Source organism: Biomphalaria glabrata, chromosome 11, assembly GCF_947242115.1.
Source record: "Biomphalaria glabrata chromosome 11, xgBioGlab47.1, whole genome shotgun sequence".
Lineage (NCBI taxonomy): Eukaryota > Metazoa > Mollusca > Gastropoda > Planorbidae > Biomphalaria > Biomphalaria glabrata.
The window spans coordinates 39,610,631-39,626,774 of NC_074721.1; the positions used below are offsets into that span (position 1 = coordinate 39,610,631).

The 16,144-nt window shown below is 37.1% G+C and overlaps 2 protein-coding genes across 2 annotated transcripts in view; one reads left to right on the forward strand and one right to left on the reverse strand.

Annotated features, from left to right (window-relative positions):
- Window positions 1–7,503: 7,503 nt before the first annotated feature.
- Window positions 7,504–7,818, forward strand: LOC129928979 (putative cuticle collagen 80). Its single transcript, XM_056045595.1, has one exon. The coding sequence runs from the start codon at window positions 7,504–7,506 to the stop codon at window positions 7,816–7,818; it is 315 nt and encodes a 104-aa protein (XP_055901570.1).
- A 1,885-nt stretch (window positions 7,819–9,703) lies between these two features.
- Window positions 9,704–16,144, reverse strand: part of LOC106054958 (collagen alpha-1(I) chain-like) — a 49,164-nt gene continuing 42,723 nt past the window's right edge. Inside the window, exons 37-46 of the mRNA XM_056045527.1 lie at window positions 15,959–16,012; window positions 15,718–15,789; window positions 15,466–15,501; window positions 15,076–15,111; window positions 14,874–14,948; window positions 14,096–14,255; window positions 13,531–13,649; window positions 13,333–13,413; window positions 12,027–12,251; window positions 9,704–11,288 (exon numbers count right to left, since the gene is read on the reverse strand). Of these exons, the coding sequence (XP_055901502.1) occupies window positions 11,136–11,288; window positions 12,027–12,251; window positions 13,333–13,413; window positions 13,531–13,649; window positions 14,096–14,255; window positions 14,874–14,948; window positions 15,076–15,111; window positions 15,466–15,501; window positions 15,718–15,789; window positions 15,959–16,012 (1,011 nt within the window). The 3' untranslated portion in view covers window positions 9,704–11,135. The remainder of the gene's footprint in view (window positions 11,289–12,026; window positions 12,252–13,332; window positions 13,414–13,530; window positions 13,650–14,095; window positions 14,256–14,873; window positions 14,949–15,075; window positions 15,112–15,465; window positions 15,502–15,717; window positions 15,790–15,958; window positions 16,013–16,144) is intronic.

Genomic DNA, 16,144 nt, shown 5'->3' on the forward strand with positions numbered 1-16,144 from the left:
TTATTATAGGAAAGAAATATAGTGACAATTTAGTAGGACAACAAATGTAGTAAAAGTATATTATCTTAATGTTACACACATACAAAATAGTATCAACGAATACACCATGGTACGATCTGCCGTCTTCTTTTAATGTTATCTTAATTTTTTTTTTAATAGCAAAGAGATACATAGGTCTATATGTAAAACAAAACATGGAAAATCTAAACATAATTCTATGTTGTTTGCTGAAAAGAAAAGTTTATTAAATGCTCATGTCTATTTTTAGGGCCCATCAGGACCACAAGGACAAAGAGGAGACCCAGGCCCACAAGGCATTGCTGTGAGTCATTGTTACTTCCTATTAAAGTATTGGTGATATCTTTGAATAGTCATCCACTTTTAAGGTGTACTGATGTATTCAAACGATAGTCTGTGAGGGGAAAAAAAACCCAGTGTGTAAGAAATCAGAAAACCCAAATGTTGGTGGAATGGGCGCACGTTGCGAAAAACAACAGAAATATGATGTGAGAGAAAGCTTGGCTATGACATTATTTCTCCCACACCCAATCTTAGATTAATCTCCCACATCCAATCTCAGATTAATCTCCCACACCCAATCTTAGATTAATCTCCCACATCCAATCTCAGATTAATCTCCCACACCCAATCTCAGATTAATCTCCCACACCCAATCTCAGATTAATCTCCCACACCCAATCTCAGATTAATCTCCCACACCCAATCTCAAATTAATCTCCCACACCCAATCTCAGATTAATCTCCCACACCCAATCTCAAATTAATCTCCCACACCCAATCTCAGATTAATCTCCCACATCCAATCTCAGATTAATCTTCCACATCCAATCTCAGATTAATCTCCCACATCCAATCTCAGATTAATCTCCCACATCCAATCTCAGATTAATCTCCCACACCCAATCTCAGATTAATCTCCCACATCCAATCTCAGATTAATCTTCCACATCCAATCCCAGATTAATCTCCCACATCCAATCTCAGATTAATCTCCCACACCCAAATCGTACTTGACAGATGTGGTGATATAAATTAAATTAGTCTCCTTGATGAGGAATCTTGAGCCCTGAGTAAACATATTATTTTTATGCATTTTAAAAAACGATAATGTAAACATTCACTAAGATACCCCCTTCTTCCCTCCCCCTTTCACAACTGTTCCAGACAAGTGATGGGATCGTCTGTGGCATTTTACGTCTCGCGAGACGATCTTTTCCCTTTGCAACTTCTTGTGTGACTAAAGAGGCCAATCCTTGATACACAGCTGCGATCACAGGTTGGGCATATAAAATCACCAGGCGCCATTGCATTTTCACCCTTCTTTCTGCTTCTGTTGTGTATGACATCTGCAATCTGTGACCCTTCCTTTATGCTCTCTCTCCATGTGGATCTGTCCAGTGCCACCTCTTCCCAGTTGCCAGTGTCGATTTTGAAGAGCTTCATGTCGCGTTTGCATACATCCGTATAACGTAAAAGTGGGCGACCAGCGGCTCTCCTGCCTTCAATTAGATCGCCATACAGGATGTCCTGTGGAAGTCGACCTACTGGCATTCTACGAACGTGGCCAAGCCAGCCAAGGCGTCTGCTGCTGATAACAGAGCGGATGTCCTGGCATCCTGCTCTATGTAGCACTTCCTCATTTGTTATCTTATCTTGCCACCTTATTTTAAAGATCCGCCTTAGGCATCGGAGTTGGAAGACATTCAGCTTTTTTTCCTGCCATGAGTAGGTTGACCATGTTTCACTTCCGTGCAGCAAGGTGCTCAACACACAGGTCCGGTAGACTAGGGCTTTAGTCCTGCTAGTCAGCAATATGTTGTCCCAGACTCTTTTCTGCAACCGTGACATGGTGGCCATTGCCTTGGCTATCCTGTTGTTTATGTCTTTATCCAGTAGAGTGTTGTTGGATATGATGGAGCCAAGGTAACAAAAGTGATCAACAATTTCTAGTGGTTGGCCATTAATGCTTACTTGAGGTGCAGTGTTTGTGTTTTGGACAAGTATCTTAGTCTTGCTTTGACTGATGTTTAAGCCGAACTTCTGGCAAGCAGCAGATAGTTTGTCAACCATGGACTGTAGCTGAATATCAGAATCAGCCACAATAGCTGCATCATCGGCATACAGGAGTTCCCTGACGAGTAGCTTCCTAACCTTGGTTTTTGCCCGCAGCCTTGATACATTAAATAGTTTTCCAGAGGATCTTGTATGGAGAAACACACCTTCGTTTATGTCGCTGTACGCATAATGCAGTAGACAGGAGAAGAATATGCCAAACAGAGTAGGTGCGAGCACACATCCCTGCTTGACACCACTGCAAACCTCAAAAGGTGCTGATTGGGCTCCATTGAATTTGACAGTACATTTAGTTTCCTCGTGAAAACACTCAATTAACTTCAGTAGTTTGGGAGGGCAACCTATTTTCCTCAGGAGTTTGAAAAGGCCACTTCTGCTGACCATGTCAAAAGCTTTAGTCAGATCGACAAAAACAATGTAAAGGGGTCTGTCTCTCTCTCTAAATTTCTCCTGCAGTAGTCGTAGAGAAGATATCATGTCTATAGTGGACCTACCACTCCTGAATCCACACTGAGACTCTGGGTAGACTCTAGAAGCTATCACTTGCAGCCTGGATAGTGCCACTCTAGCAAAGATTTTGCCCACTATACTGAGGAGAGAGATACCCCTATAGTTGTTGCAATCACTCCGATCCCCTTTGTTCTTGTATATTGTGACTATAGTTGCGTCACGCATGTCCTGTGGGACATGACCTGTTTCCCAACAGCGGCAGAGGAGAATATAGAGTTCAGGGAGCAGGAGTGATTCGTTGACTTTCACTACTTCCACTGGGATACCATCACTCCCAGGAGATTTTCTATTTTTTAAGCAGTTAATTGCTTTTTTGAGGTCACTAAGGCTCGGAAGCTCATCTAGGCATTCCAGTACTGGAAGATCTGGTAGAGAATCCAGGGCGACATCGTCTACTGTATTCTGTGTGGCATAGACTTCGAGGTAGTGTTCTGTCCATCGTTCTAGCTGCTTGGTTTGATCTGTAATTTTTTCTCCTGATTTGGATAGAAGGGGGGCAGGCTTAGACACTGCTGGACCCAGGGCCGCTTTAATGACATCAAATAGAGCTTTGCTATTTCCTGAGTGGAGACTGTCTTGGATTCTGTTGCAGGTATCCCTCCAAAAGTTGTTAGCACATTTTCTAGCCATTTGTTTTGCCTCTTTATTAGCACTTTTGAAGGCCTCCAAAGATTTTGGATTAGGCTTTGTCTTGTGAGCGAGGTGTGCAGATCGTTTTTTCTCGATGCAAGGTTCCATATGTGCTAGATTCGCCTCAAACCAGTCTACATTTTTGTGTTTTTGAGGCCCAAAGGCGGTGATTGCCGAACTGTAGATTACGTCTCTTAATTTCTCCCATCTGATCGAGATGTCTTCTTCATCACTTAACGAGGGGATTGAACTGTTCAGGAGCTCGCCAAAGAGTGCACGCTTCTCTGGGTCACCTACATGGTTGACGTTAATTCGCCTAGTTCTGGGTTGAGTGGAAGTGTAAGCCTTCTTGAGAAGTAGTTTGATTTTGCTTAGCACTAGTGAATGGTCTGAGTTGCAGTCCGCACTATGGTATGAACGGGTGTGGATGACACTTTTCAGATCCATCCTTCGGGTGATGCAGAGGTCAAGCTGGTGCCACCTTTTTGAGCGTGGGTGCTGCCAAGAGACTTTATGGCGTTCCTTGCCAGAGAAGAATGTGTTTGTTACACACAGTTCATGAGAGCTACAGAACTCGAGTAGCCTTTGGCCATTGTCATTTATTTTGCCAACACCATGAGGTCCCAGGCATTTTGGCCATGCATCATTTCCATCACCAACACGGGCATTAAAGTCTCCATTTATATAGAGGTGCTCGGATTTTGGAATACTTTTAATTACGTCCTCTAGAGCTTGAAAGAATCTGTCTTTGTCCTCTTCTGGTGCAGCAAGGGTTGGTGAGTAAGCACAGATTATATTAACTTTGCCTTGCGGTGATGCAAATTTCATGTGTGCTACTCTTTCATTGCCAATGGGAAACATTGCAATGCAGGGGACGAGACTGTTTCTTATTGCAAAGCCGACGCCATGTATTCTAGGGCTTTGTTCTGGTTTTCCTTGCCAGTAGAATGTATAGTTGCTTTCTGTAAGAGATCCACTGTCTGCCAGTCTGGTTTCTTGCAGGCAGGCCACATCAATGTTTAGTCTGCGGAGTTCTCTGTCGATGATAGCTGTTTGTCGCATGTCGGTGACGAGTTCAGGGTCAGTATTGAAGCCAGGACACATTGTCCGTATGTTCCAGCTTGCTAAACGCATTAATGTTGAGGGTTTTCTTTTCATTTTATTTGCAGGTGCGGGTGAGCAGCTTGCGTTTTGATTTTGTCTTAGCACCAAGCACCCAGTGGTGCGGCAAGCTGTGGCGGGATAGCACTTTATTGTCCGAGGGCTGCTCGGCTTAAGGCAGGCAGTAGCTATCCAGTGAGGCTAAAAAGCCCCTCCTACCGTCAAGAGTGGTCCCTGGCGTTCCAGCTTACGCCAATCAGCTAGGAACTTATCACCGGTAACTACCACTCTCCGTGTTTTTTCAAAGACATTACTGTCAGAGATGGAGTGACCTCTCCATTGCTGGGGGAAAGCCTGGGCGGTAAATTTGTAAGTGCTGGGCTGCCCACACGTCAGCACCCGCCTCTCTTCCATACTGACCGGGTCCAAAGGGATGGCGAGCCATCACAATTTGGGGACAGGTGGCTGCAGGAGTTTGCCAGAGAGCAGAAGTCTTACTACTGTCCCCCCGCCTACGGGGCTCCAGGACCGGATTTTCTGTTAGGGTTTACTCCCTTAGCCTTAGACCTTACAGGGACACACACACAAGGCAGTGCGGCTATTGACCTATAGCTAGGGGTTTGGTTTGTGGGCAACAGGGCGTGTCCGCAGGCCGACGGGCCATGCCTGCCTCACATCTTGGGGCCAAACCTCCTCCGAGACCCTTGCAGTTTAGCCTAAGGCTTCGCAGCCTCAGTTTCCATCTGCCACCACGAGGAGGTACTGCATAGGACTTGCTGTGGAGAGGCTATGTACTGGCAAGAGAGACTTACAAAATTGCTCCCCTTTCACAGATGCTAGCCAGCGGTGGCAACAAGTTAAGCTACCACACTAGACGCTTCACACAGCCATTGGACAGACAGGAGATGGGATCGTAGCGCATTGAGAAAGCTAAAAGCTAAACAAAAACCATTGGTAAAAATATTTCTATTGCCCAGATTTATATGATTTGGTCAATCGTGCATATAATTATATGACCCAAACTAATTGATACAATTACACTTAATAAAAGCTTTGTTTTTTTTTTAAAAGTATTTTTTAAATGTTTTTCTTGTTTTGTTTTCTGTAGGGAGGTCCTGGTGAGAGAGGTCCAACAGGTCGTCCCGGCCCTCGTGGTTCTCGAGTAAGTTGGCATTTATTTACGTTAAAAAACTTTAAATTTGATTTATGCTTTGAAAAGAAACCTGATCGAAATGGTTTTAATATGATTTATACTTTGAAACATGAAACCCTGCTTGTTAACCATTGGCTAAAGAAACAGATGACTTTAACTTCATCTGCCCTATAGATCACAAGATCTGAAAGGGGAACATTACTTTACTTTTATACTTTGAAAAGAAGCTTGATCCCAATGTGCTCTGTATGCCATGGTGTTGTTACACTTCGTGTCAAGCATACACATATTTTGAAAACAAAAGAACAAGAGCCTTTTCCAGTGCTGACATCTGATGTCACCATGACCTTTTTGTACATTAAAAAGTTAAATTCAGTCTTGGAAAGTTTGATTTTTGAACCTCAGGATTTTCAGGATGCTCCTGAGTCCACCTAAAGCTCTTAAATTGGTGCCTAACATTAGTTTGAGAAAGTAAATGTTAACTGTCAGCCTTTCCATCTGCCCCATAGATCGCAAGGTGTGAAATGATGTAAGACCCCAACTGAGTTTTAGTTGAACTGTTTATATATCGTCACCTTTACCTATCCCTTACTTTACCTATCCCTTACTTTACCTATCCCGTACTTTACCTATCCCCTACTTTACCTATCCCTTACTTTACCTATCCCTTACTTTACCTATCCCTTACTTTACTTATCCCGTACTTTACCTATCCCTTACTTTACCTATTCCTTACTTTACCTATCCCTTACTTTACCTATCCCGTACTTTACCTATCCCTTACTTTACCTATCCCTTACTTTACCTATCCCTTACTTTACCTATCTTATACTTTACCTATCTTATACTTTACCTATCCCGTACTTTACCTATCCCGTACTTTACCTATCCCGTACTTTACCTATCCCGTACTTTACCTATCCCTTACTTTACCTATCCCGTACTTTACCGATCCCTTACTTTACCTATCCCTTACTTTACCTATCCCTTACTTTACCTATCTTATACTTTACCTATCTTATACTTTACCTATCCCGTACTTTACCTATCCCGTACTTTACCTATCCCGTACTTTACCTATCCCGTACTTTACCTATCCCTTACTTTACCTATCCCGTACTTTACCGATCCCTTACTTTACCTATCCCTTACTTTACCTATCCCTTACTTTACCTATCCCTTACTTTACCTATCCCTTACTTTACTTATCCCGTACTTTACCTATCCCTTACTTTACCTATTCCTTACTTTACCTATCCCTTACTTTACCTATCCCGTACTTTACCTATCCCTTACTTTACCTATCCCTTACTTTACCTATCCCTTACTTTACCTATCTTATACTTTACCTATCTTATACTTTACCTATCCCGTACTTTACCTATCCCGTACTTTACCTATCCCGTACTTTACCTATCCCTTACTTTACCTATCCCGTACTTTACCGATCCCTTACTTTACCTATCCCTTACTTTACCTATCCCTTACTTTACCTATCCCGTACTTTACCGATCCCTTACTTTACCTATCCCGTACTTTACCTATCCCGTACTTTACCTATCCCTTACTTTACCTATCCCGTACTTTACCTATCCCTTACTTTACCTATCCCGTACTTTACCTAGTCCGTACTTTACCGATCCCTTACTTTACCTATCCCTTGGATAGAACCTCTTTTAATGACAGGCCTTTCCATTCTTTTATGTTATCTTCCCATTGCTTTCTCTGTCTGCCTTTTCTTCTTTTTCCTGGTACTTTTCCCAGAAAGGAGGTCTTTGCGAGCCCTGAAGACCTTGTAATATGGCCATAGAATTTTAGTTTGCTTTATTTTACAATAGTTAGCAGGTCATCATGGGGTCCGATTCCTGTACTGCAATTTCTATATCTATTATTTTTATTGTTATTTTTGTATTATTATCTATTATTTATTAATTCAGTTTGGTTTTAAATTATAAACAAAACAAAGTTTAAAACTTCTTGGTTACAAATAAAAAAAAAACAAAATTTGATTGGCAATGATTGCTTCTCAGGGTCCTCCATGTGAATCTGGCAAAGATGGTGAGATTGGACAGCAAGGTGAACCAGGTCCAGCAGGACCTACTGGCCAGCCTGGACCCGCTGGACAAGTAGCCCACAGAGGTGATCGCGGTCCTCCTGGCCTTCCTGGTCCTGCGGGAGGAGTCGGTCCATCAGGCAGACCTGGCCCACCTGGCCAGTTGGGCCCTGCTGGACCACAAGGACCACCTGGACCAGCTGGAGAACCTGGACAGCCTGGAGATGATGGACCAGCTGGACAGAGAGTGAGTCCAAAAATTATCCTTAAATTTTAATTATTTTAATTATTTGATCATTTTATTTGTATTTAATTGTGTAGTTATTCCTTGGAATATATTGTTAGCTTTTCAGAGTTGTATATTAAGCTGAATTTGGACAATTTTATGCATTGTTTTATTTCCATTTTGTTTTAAATTATGATTTTAAGCAGTCCTTGAAATGAGAATAGCCGTTGTTAGTTTTGCGTGGTCTGTCTGTCCGTCTATCCCGTTTAGATATCTAGAAAAGATATTGAAAATCCGATACCATGATATTTTAGATCTTTCAACAGCTATTTTTTTTCTTTTCTGAAAGTGAAAAGTTTTATTTAAAAATTAACTATGTAAGTAGTTTTTTAAATAAAAATACACCATTTTTACTACTATTCACAAATAATACCGTGTAGTAAAACAAACGGGAGACTATATTATTATTTGATAATATTTACAAGGGAGGTGATTTTTTAGTATATATTTTACACATTTATGCAAATGGTTTTAATTTTTTCTAAAATAATGTTATAAAAAAAAATGTGTATTGCTAAAGTAATTATTTTTTGACTACTTCCATTTTAATTAAAATTTATACTTTTGTTTATAAAAAAAAAAGAATGCTTTAGTATGCATATAAGTCAAATATAATTTAAAACAACAATTATTAAGCAGCACTTCATATTATATAAGTGAAGTGCTACATACACTCAATGAAATACACTTGAATATCTAACCAAAGGGAAAAGTTTCTTCCTTGAGACCTTGAATGAGGCATCGGCTCTTTACAAAACAAATCAATTAGATAAAATCATCCGATAACATCAGTTAGGCCAGGTTCATACTGACCCATGTCTTCATAACTATCATTTCATTGAGTACATAAATAACAATGCTATTTTACTAACATTTTATAGCACCCACCATCTACTTAAGAGCAAAATGATTTCAAGTAAAACCAAGAAAATAATATACAAAACTATAATAAGACCAGCAGCAATGTATGGAAGTGAGACCTGGACACTGACAAAGACATCTGAAAATTTACTTAACACTTGGGAAAGAAAAATCCTTAGGAAAATCTATGGTGCCATACAGGATGAAACAGGGTGGAGGACACGCACTAACCATGAGTTATATCAATTATATGAAGACCCACCAATAGTGAACGAAATAAAAAAGAACAGACTACGTTGGGCAGGTCACCTTGAAAGAATGTCAGACAACAGAGGGGCGAAAATCGTATACAGGCAAAAACCAAAAGGCAGGCGACCCAAAGGCAGACCCCGAATGCGATGGATAGATGACGTGGAAGCAGATCTGAAGCAGCTTGGGGTTAGGGCGTGGAGACGAAAGGCCCAGGAGAGATCTGAATGGAAGGATGTGTTAAAGCAGGCCAGAGCCCTCCATGGGCTGTAGCGCCACTGGGATGGATGGAGTAGATCTACTAACATGTATGGTGTTTGATTAAATTTAAGTAAAAGGTTTTCTTCACTTCCAACATTTTTTCCTCTCAATGTTGTTTATATTTTTTAAAATAACTTTCTCATTAAATGTTATATAGTTTTCAATCCTAGATATTTTACTCATAATTGATTCTCTCTGTTATATTATCAGATTTACTTTCTCCTGACATTCATATCATTGGAACACCACACATTTGTTGACCATCCTTCTCCATTCAAGTCGCTTTCATTGACCGCCTAGGTCTGCCCATTCTCATTGATATTATCTGACTCTCTTTCTTTACCCTAGTACTGTTCCCTGAATAAATGTCCTTGCAAGCCTTGTCAGTTTTATATTTAGGCAATAGTCTTAGCTTGCCTTTCTTTGACAATGTTAGTTTATAGTATCTTATTTTTAATTTTTGGAGCAATAAAATGCATTGGATAAAATGAGCAAGGAATTCAAATAATTTTTAGACATTTTATTTTATTTAATGATTTACTTTGTAAAATTATATAAAAGGCAGACATCTGGACGGAAGTATTCTATCATGAAATGTTAAAAGAATAATAATTAAAAGGCATAAAAAGACATACAAAAAAAACACATGTAATTCACATAGTTAAAAATGTAAAAAAAAAAACTGGAGTATAACTTCAAAAAATCAAGCCTCTCCTGTTATGTTATTTACACTAAAAGCATTTTGACCAAAGCATGTGCATTTTGTTGTACTCACAAATTGTATTCAAACGTTCATTCCAACTCACTCAACAAATAAATCACCTAAAAACTAGAACTATAAAAGCAATGGAAAAAAAAGAAATATGGTCATGCATGCTAGTTACTCTAAATGAATACATTTTAAATGCATCTTTCCTGATATACAACATTCTTATTCTCCAAATACATATCCTGTACATTTAACAAATCACAGATCCTGCTAACATAAAAAGTTCATTTTTGTGCTATTGCAATAAATACAGAACGCTCATCATGATCATTTCGTAGAAAACATTTACTGATTGTATAGGGATGGCATTCAAATATTAGGTGGTTTTTTTTAGATAGAAAAAAAACAACATTTTGGACCAAGCAACCCCACACATTGTAAATATAATTTTTTTTTGTATTGCCAGATGTTGAACTAATTGCTGCTGCCATGGAGAAAACTCATGAAGGTGTTAAGTTAGTAAATATTTGTATTAATGTTACTTGGTCCAAAATGTAGTCTTTTTCTTTACACATTTTCTCTATTTTTCTCAATTGTGAACAGCAATTAAAGACTTCTGTTGTACAAGGTCATGGTCGCATTAAGTCACCACTATTTGTTTATTAACTTTCACATTTATAATGAAGAAAAAGTATATCGCGGATAATATTCAGAAATTTTCATTTTAATGGGCAGGTAATTTTTTGGCAATTGACATGAGTTATTCCTCTTTAACAAAATGTGATAGTATGAATTATGAAGACATATATTTCAATAAGAATAACATTTTTAAAAATATAAAAAAAAAACTAGCTTAAAAAAACAAAACCAAGTTCTCATTAAAAAAAAAAACAAAAACACACATGCCAATGTTACAAAAGCCTTTGAAATAATGGACACCGTTACAACCAAGGTACAATCTACACTCAGGTGACCTAGGTGAAACGAATGTTTAAAGAACCTAGGATCATCTCATGTAAAGAGAAACCTAGGGCTTTAACAAACGTCCATTGTACCATGGCCACTTGTATCAATGACTGTGGTTTAAAATTATCTATGTTGGCAACATACATTTTCAGTTATTTAAAAAAAATAAAAAAAAGAATTTGAAAAAAAAAAAAAAAAAAAAAGAAACTATTCTGATATAAAAAAGTATGACTAAAAAATATGATTAAAAATGCTCAATTTCTCAGCTGCTAAAACAAGCTTGACCTATTTCAATGCCAAATTCTTGATCACTACCTGCAACATCTTTTAGACCTATGTCTAGTATAGGTAATCTCTTGAGCTGTTCTTTGCCTCGGACTTCAATGACTGTTGAGCCCCATTTACCGTTTCTCTCCTAAAAAGAAAATAATTAAAATTACAAACATGCCAAAGAAAATTTTTTTTATTAAATTAATTTATTCTTATATTCAATACAACCTTTTTTTCCCTTTCAGCTGTCCAGTAGTTTTTCTGCTTGTTCAGAAATAATAGATGTTTCATGTGTCCGCAGCTTCTCCAATTCTTTTTATTTTATTTTTGCTAAGCAGTAAAATCCAAGCATTGTTCCATTGTTATTTTGTTATCACATTGATTGTTTTGTAATTTCTCTCTGCTGTACTCAGTAGAAAGTTTTTTTGAAGTCTTACTGAACTAAATTAAAAAACCAAATGCCAGCAGGATATCTTTCTTACTATGAGTCACATCAATTTCTTTTCTCATTTTTTTATTTAGTACTGAAGGTTATTTGTGTATCATTTCAGACTTTTCTGTCTTGGTAGGTTTTCATTCTAAGATGACTTCAGAAATTCTATCCCCTCATGCGGCTTTCTTTTTGCAGGAAGGCCGAGTCACATCCTTGGTTTCAGTTTGACTCCTTTTTTCTTTTAGATTTCTTTTCACTGTGGCAGAGAGTTCTATTTCTCCTATTGACTATTTTTAGGTTTTATGATTTCATTCCAGTGATTACCTTGTTCCATGGTTAATGTACAGCACTTCTAATGTGACTAAACCAATCTTTGGTAGTGCATCATAGAATGCATTCTCCTAAAATACATTCCAAGTAATTTTTACCATAAAACAATGTTTTCCTCACCTTGCAAGTATCCTCCACAATTTTGTATTTGAAGGCTATTTTCTTGGACTGGGCGGTAACATCCTCCTCATCAAAGCTGACCAACTTGACAGCATTGCTCCAGGTGTTATTGCTGTTGTCAAAGCCGGCCACCACATTCTTGCAGTGCACTGTGATGTGTTGCCTGGCTTTCTTGGCCAGATGCTGCAAGAATTTCACCTGGGACTTGTGTGTCTGATAAGAAAACTGGAAGAGAAACAGGCAACATAGATGAACAGGCACTGAGGCACAACAAAACATTCAATAGTATTTTTATTACAGAGCATTATGTACAAGTTCTTTCATTGTAGTAAAAAGGAAAAAACAAAAACAACTAATCCTTTCATTATCTAATATATATAGTAGAATGTAAGGAGTATGTATGTATGTATGTCCTGCATAGAGATCAAAACTTTTAGAACGATCTTGATAAAACTTAACATAAATGTTCCTTTGATCATGGGGAGACCGTATGTCCCACTCACAATCAGAAAGCCCTAAAAATGAAAAAAAAAAACAAAAAAAACTAAATATATCTCTATTAAAGAACAAAATTTTTTTAAAAAATCGGGTCAACTATATATTTCGGCTAAACTGGTAAACCCCACTAGTTGTAAATAAAATAATTATAATTATTATTTTATTATTGTAAATATTTTTTAAAATTTGTTCTGTTATTATTGTATATAAAATAGCTCTTCAATTCCAGTCAATCTATGTTGTTTTGTTTTTTTCACACCCTCTCCACATGGTATTTGTGGATAATCATAATGAATGAGAACCAGTGGGTGATAGCCACTTATGAAGGGCTTGAGAAAGACAAGATTGAATTCAAGCCTAAATTTCATCTGTATTGTATTGACATTTCAGACATTCCTACAGTATAAAGACTATTATGTCCTAGACAAACTTCCTAACTAAGGACCCTCAGATAAGCTGCCAAGTGTTGTTGTTTTTTTAACAAGTAACCAGCATAGAATGTATCAAGTGTACCTTGTAGACTATAAACCAGATATAGCTAACTGAGATCAATTAATCATTTAAAGTTAGGATGGATAATTAATTTCAGGATAGACTAAAATGTCAGTCAAAATTTATTTGTCCAAAATACGTTTTTAATATGGTGCACATTTTAATATTTTTAAGTAGAACTTTTTAACTTGTGTATCTTACAATACCATTATATTATCATGTGGATTCAATAATGGTGTTGCCATTTTGAAAATCAGATCTATACATTATATTTAATAGAAACAACAGAAAAAAGTTAAAAATTCTCCAAACTTACCTCTGATTCAGAAAAGGTTTCGGCAAACAAGGCATACTCATCGGTTGAAGGCTTTGTGCTGAACCATTGTTTCTTTTCAAACTGCAAAGAGATAAAAAAAAATGTTGCAGACCAACTATTGCATGTAAAAAAGAACAAATGTAATTAGTAAATAGGTGTATGATTGGGAGTTTCAGCACAGAATCAAATATTGGATACCTTAGAGGTTGCTGGAACTAGGCATGTCTGTGTTTCCTCCAGGTCTTCGGCACTGAACTTACAGAACACTTGGATGGCATCAGCAACTCCACCACCATTAGGATCAATCCAGAAGAGTCCTGCAAGAACATGAGACATACTCATTTTATCTTCACATTAAAAAGAGCTTTTAACACTTAGTGGAAAGTATTGCATGCATAATTGAATACTGCTGTTGCTTTTTTTAAATACACATGTAAAGATTGCTAGTACCAGAACCAAGATAATTATTCAAATAATTTTGAATAGTAATCCAATTATATGAAATGCGAAATTATAATTTGAATGAAGAAGGGTCTTATAGATCTTTTTTTTTTTAAAAACAATACGTAGGTAAAATTTTTCAATGTATGCAGAAAGTGTCGGATCATTGGCATATGTTCATTTATTACACATATATTGCAGAATTTAATTTAGATGTTATTTTATTTTGAATAATTGTAAAATTAGTAGTGCAATGATGGGAACTTCAGTTGGGTATATACTTTATAAGAGCATTAAACTCTATTCCAAGTAAATGTTTTACCATCTGTCAGTTTTTCCTCTCCAGCTGCAGCAGCAAGATCCCTACATGTCTTGGCAGGTGAGGTCTTCTCTCCTGTTGGCTTTCTGAGTTTCTGGATTTCCTCTGTCACCTGCTTGAGAGCTTCAATTGTGTCACGACCTTCTCCAGTTGGAGAGTCACGCTGGTGGAATTAAATACAATGCATTTTATGTATGCCTTTTTTTTACACATTTTTTTTTTGGAAAGAATAAATTAGTTTAAAACCAAGAACAAATTAATCTCTACATTTGAGTAGTGTGAATAATAGAAAAGAATCCTTTTAGAGCTTACACTACCTTCATCCAAAGTGTAAATTGTTTAAGGCATAACTAAACTTGTCTTCTAATAAAACTATTTCATTGAGAGACCTTGTTATTGAAGCTTATTATATGCTTATATAAAAAAAAGGAACTTGCTCACATGGAGACAACTCATTGTAGTCTATCTAGTGATGCAAAAGTAATCTGTCTTTTTTGCTGACAGTTAACAAGGGTGTCTTGTGGCTGTCACAACTACCTTTCCCCAACTAATGTCATGATTTATAGGGGTGTACAAGAAATCATGAAACTAAAAATCCCAGTCTTCACAGAAGCCAAGTTTTTTTACCACTTAGCCACCAGAACCCTTCCACATTAAAAGCACACAGAATAATGTAGATTCTTTATTAATTTAGGAAGTTTGGGCTAGCTTAAAAAAAGGAATGTCTACAGTTTATGAAACAATTACTCCATGACCATTTTTGGATGAAACTTTGACTCACCAGCCAAGTGTCAGCTTTAGCTCCTTGTGCCCAGTTGGTTATCGCAGAAGCATAAACAGACTGCCCAGGTGGACCCTAGGAAGAGAAAAACCATTACAATAAATTCAAGAACTGATGGTATATAACTGATTACATAAAAAGCAAAATTAGAAAAAAATATTTCTAATAAGAAATTTTTTGACTTAAAAAAGTACAAACTTACTGGAGCACCAGCACGGCCAGTTTCTCCTTGAGGTCCCTTTTAAAAAAAAAAGGTCAAAATGTGTCAAAGAATTTGTGTATATAATAGATTCCTTATATTTATAAGGCAAAGCTTACTTAGCTTTAAATGACTTTAAGAGTACACACAATTAATTAGTATGATTATATTTTATATCTTTCTTAGTTAGATAATGTCTCTTATATGCTATAATGGAATACAATTAGCAGACATAAAATGAAAATAAAATATGGAAGAATAAGCCAAACAGGCAAATAGGAAATATAAATTCAATTTCAGTTCTGAGCTTATAATAAAATGATGTTGCAGGTAAGAAGCAAGACTATGCATAAATTAACATTTGCTCTAAAAAAAACAACCCAGTCTACTTACTCGTCTGCCATCTTCACCAGCAGGTCCTCGTGGTCCCTGTATAAAAAATGATTTCGCTTGTTAGCTTTATAACAGAACAAATAATTTTGGAATACAGATCTTCAAAGAAAACCCATAATCATAATGGTGAACTAATCTTGAGAATCAAACTTATAAGAGTCAGATAGAAAGTAAGAGTTAAAAAAAAAACTGAGTAAATTAAAGTAATACATTGAAGAAAAGATCTAGTAATATAAAAATAAATTAACTCACAGTTGGTCCTGGAGGTCCTTCAGGTCCATCTTCACCATCAGGTCCTACTGGTCCTCTGTTTCCATCAGGTCCCTATAAAATGTTTTGAAAATTAGGCAAACCCTCATTAGAAATTTGTTTATCTAAACTTAACTTGAAATATGCTAGGAGTATTGTAAGTTTTGATTTATTCATTTTTTATTTTATAAATGTCTGTAGACATATTTGAATCTTAGTATTAATACCAATATAATAAGCTTACCCTAGGTCCTGGAGGTCCTACAGCTCCTCTAGCGCCTGGCTCTCCAGTGGGTCCCTACAAGAGTTTAATATACACATCTCATAATTTTGTGAAAAAAAAAATGATATCATTGTCAGATTACTTATATCCACAAATTTCTAGCAAGCAATAGAAATATAAGAGCTTAAGCATAAATTATAAGATGTT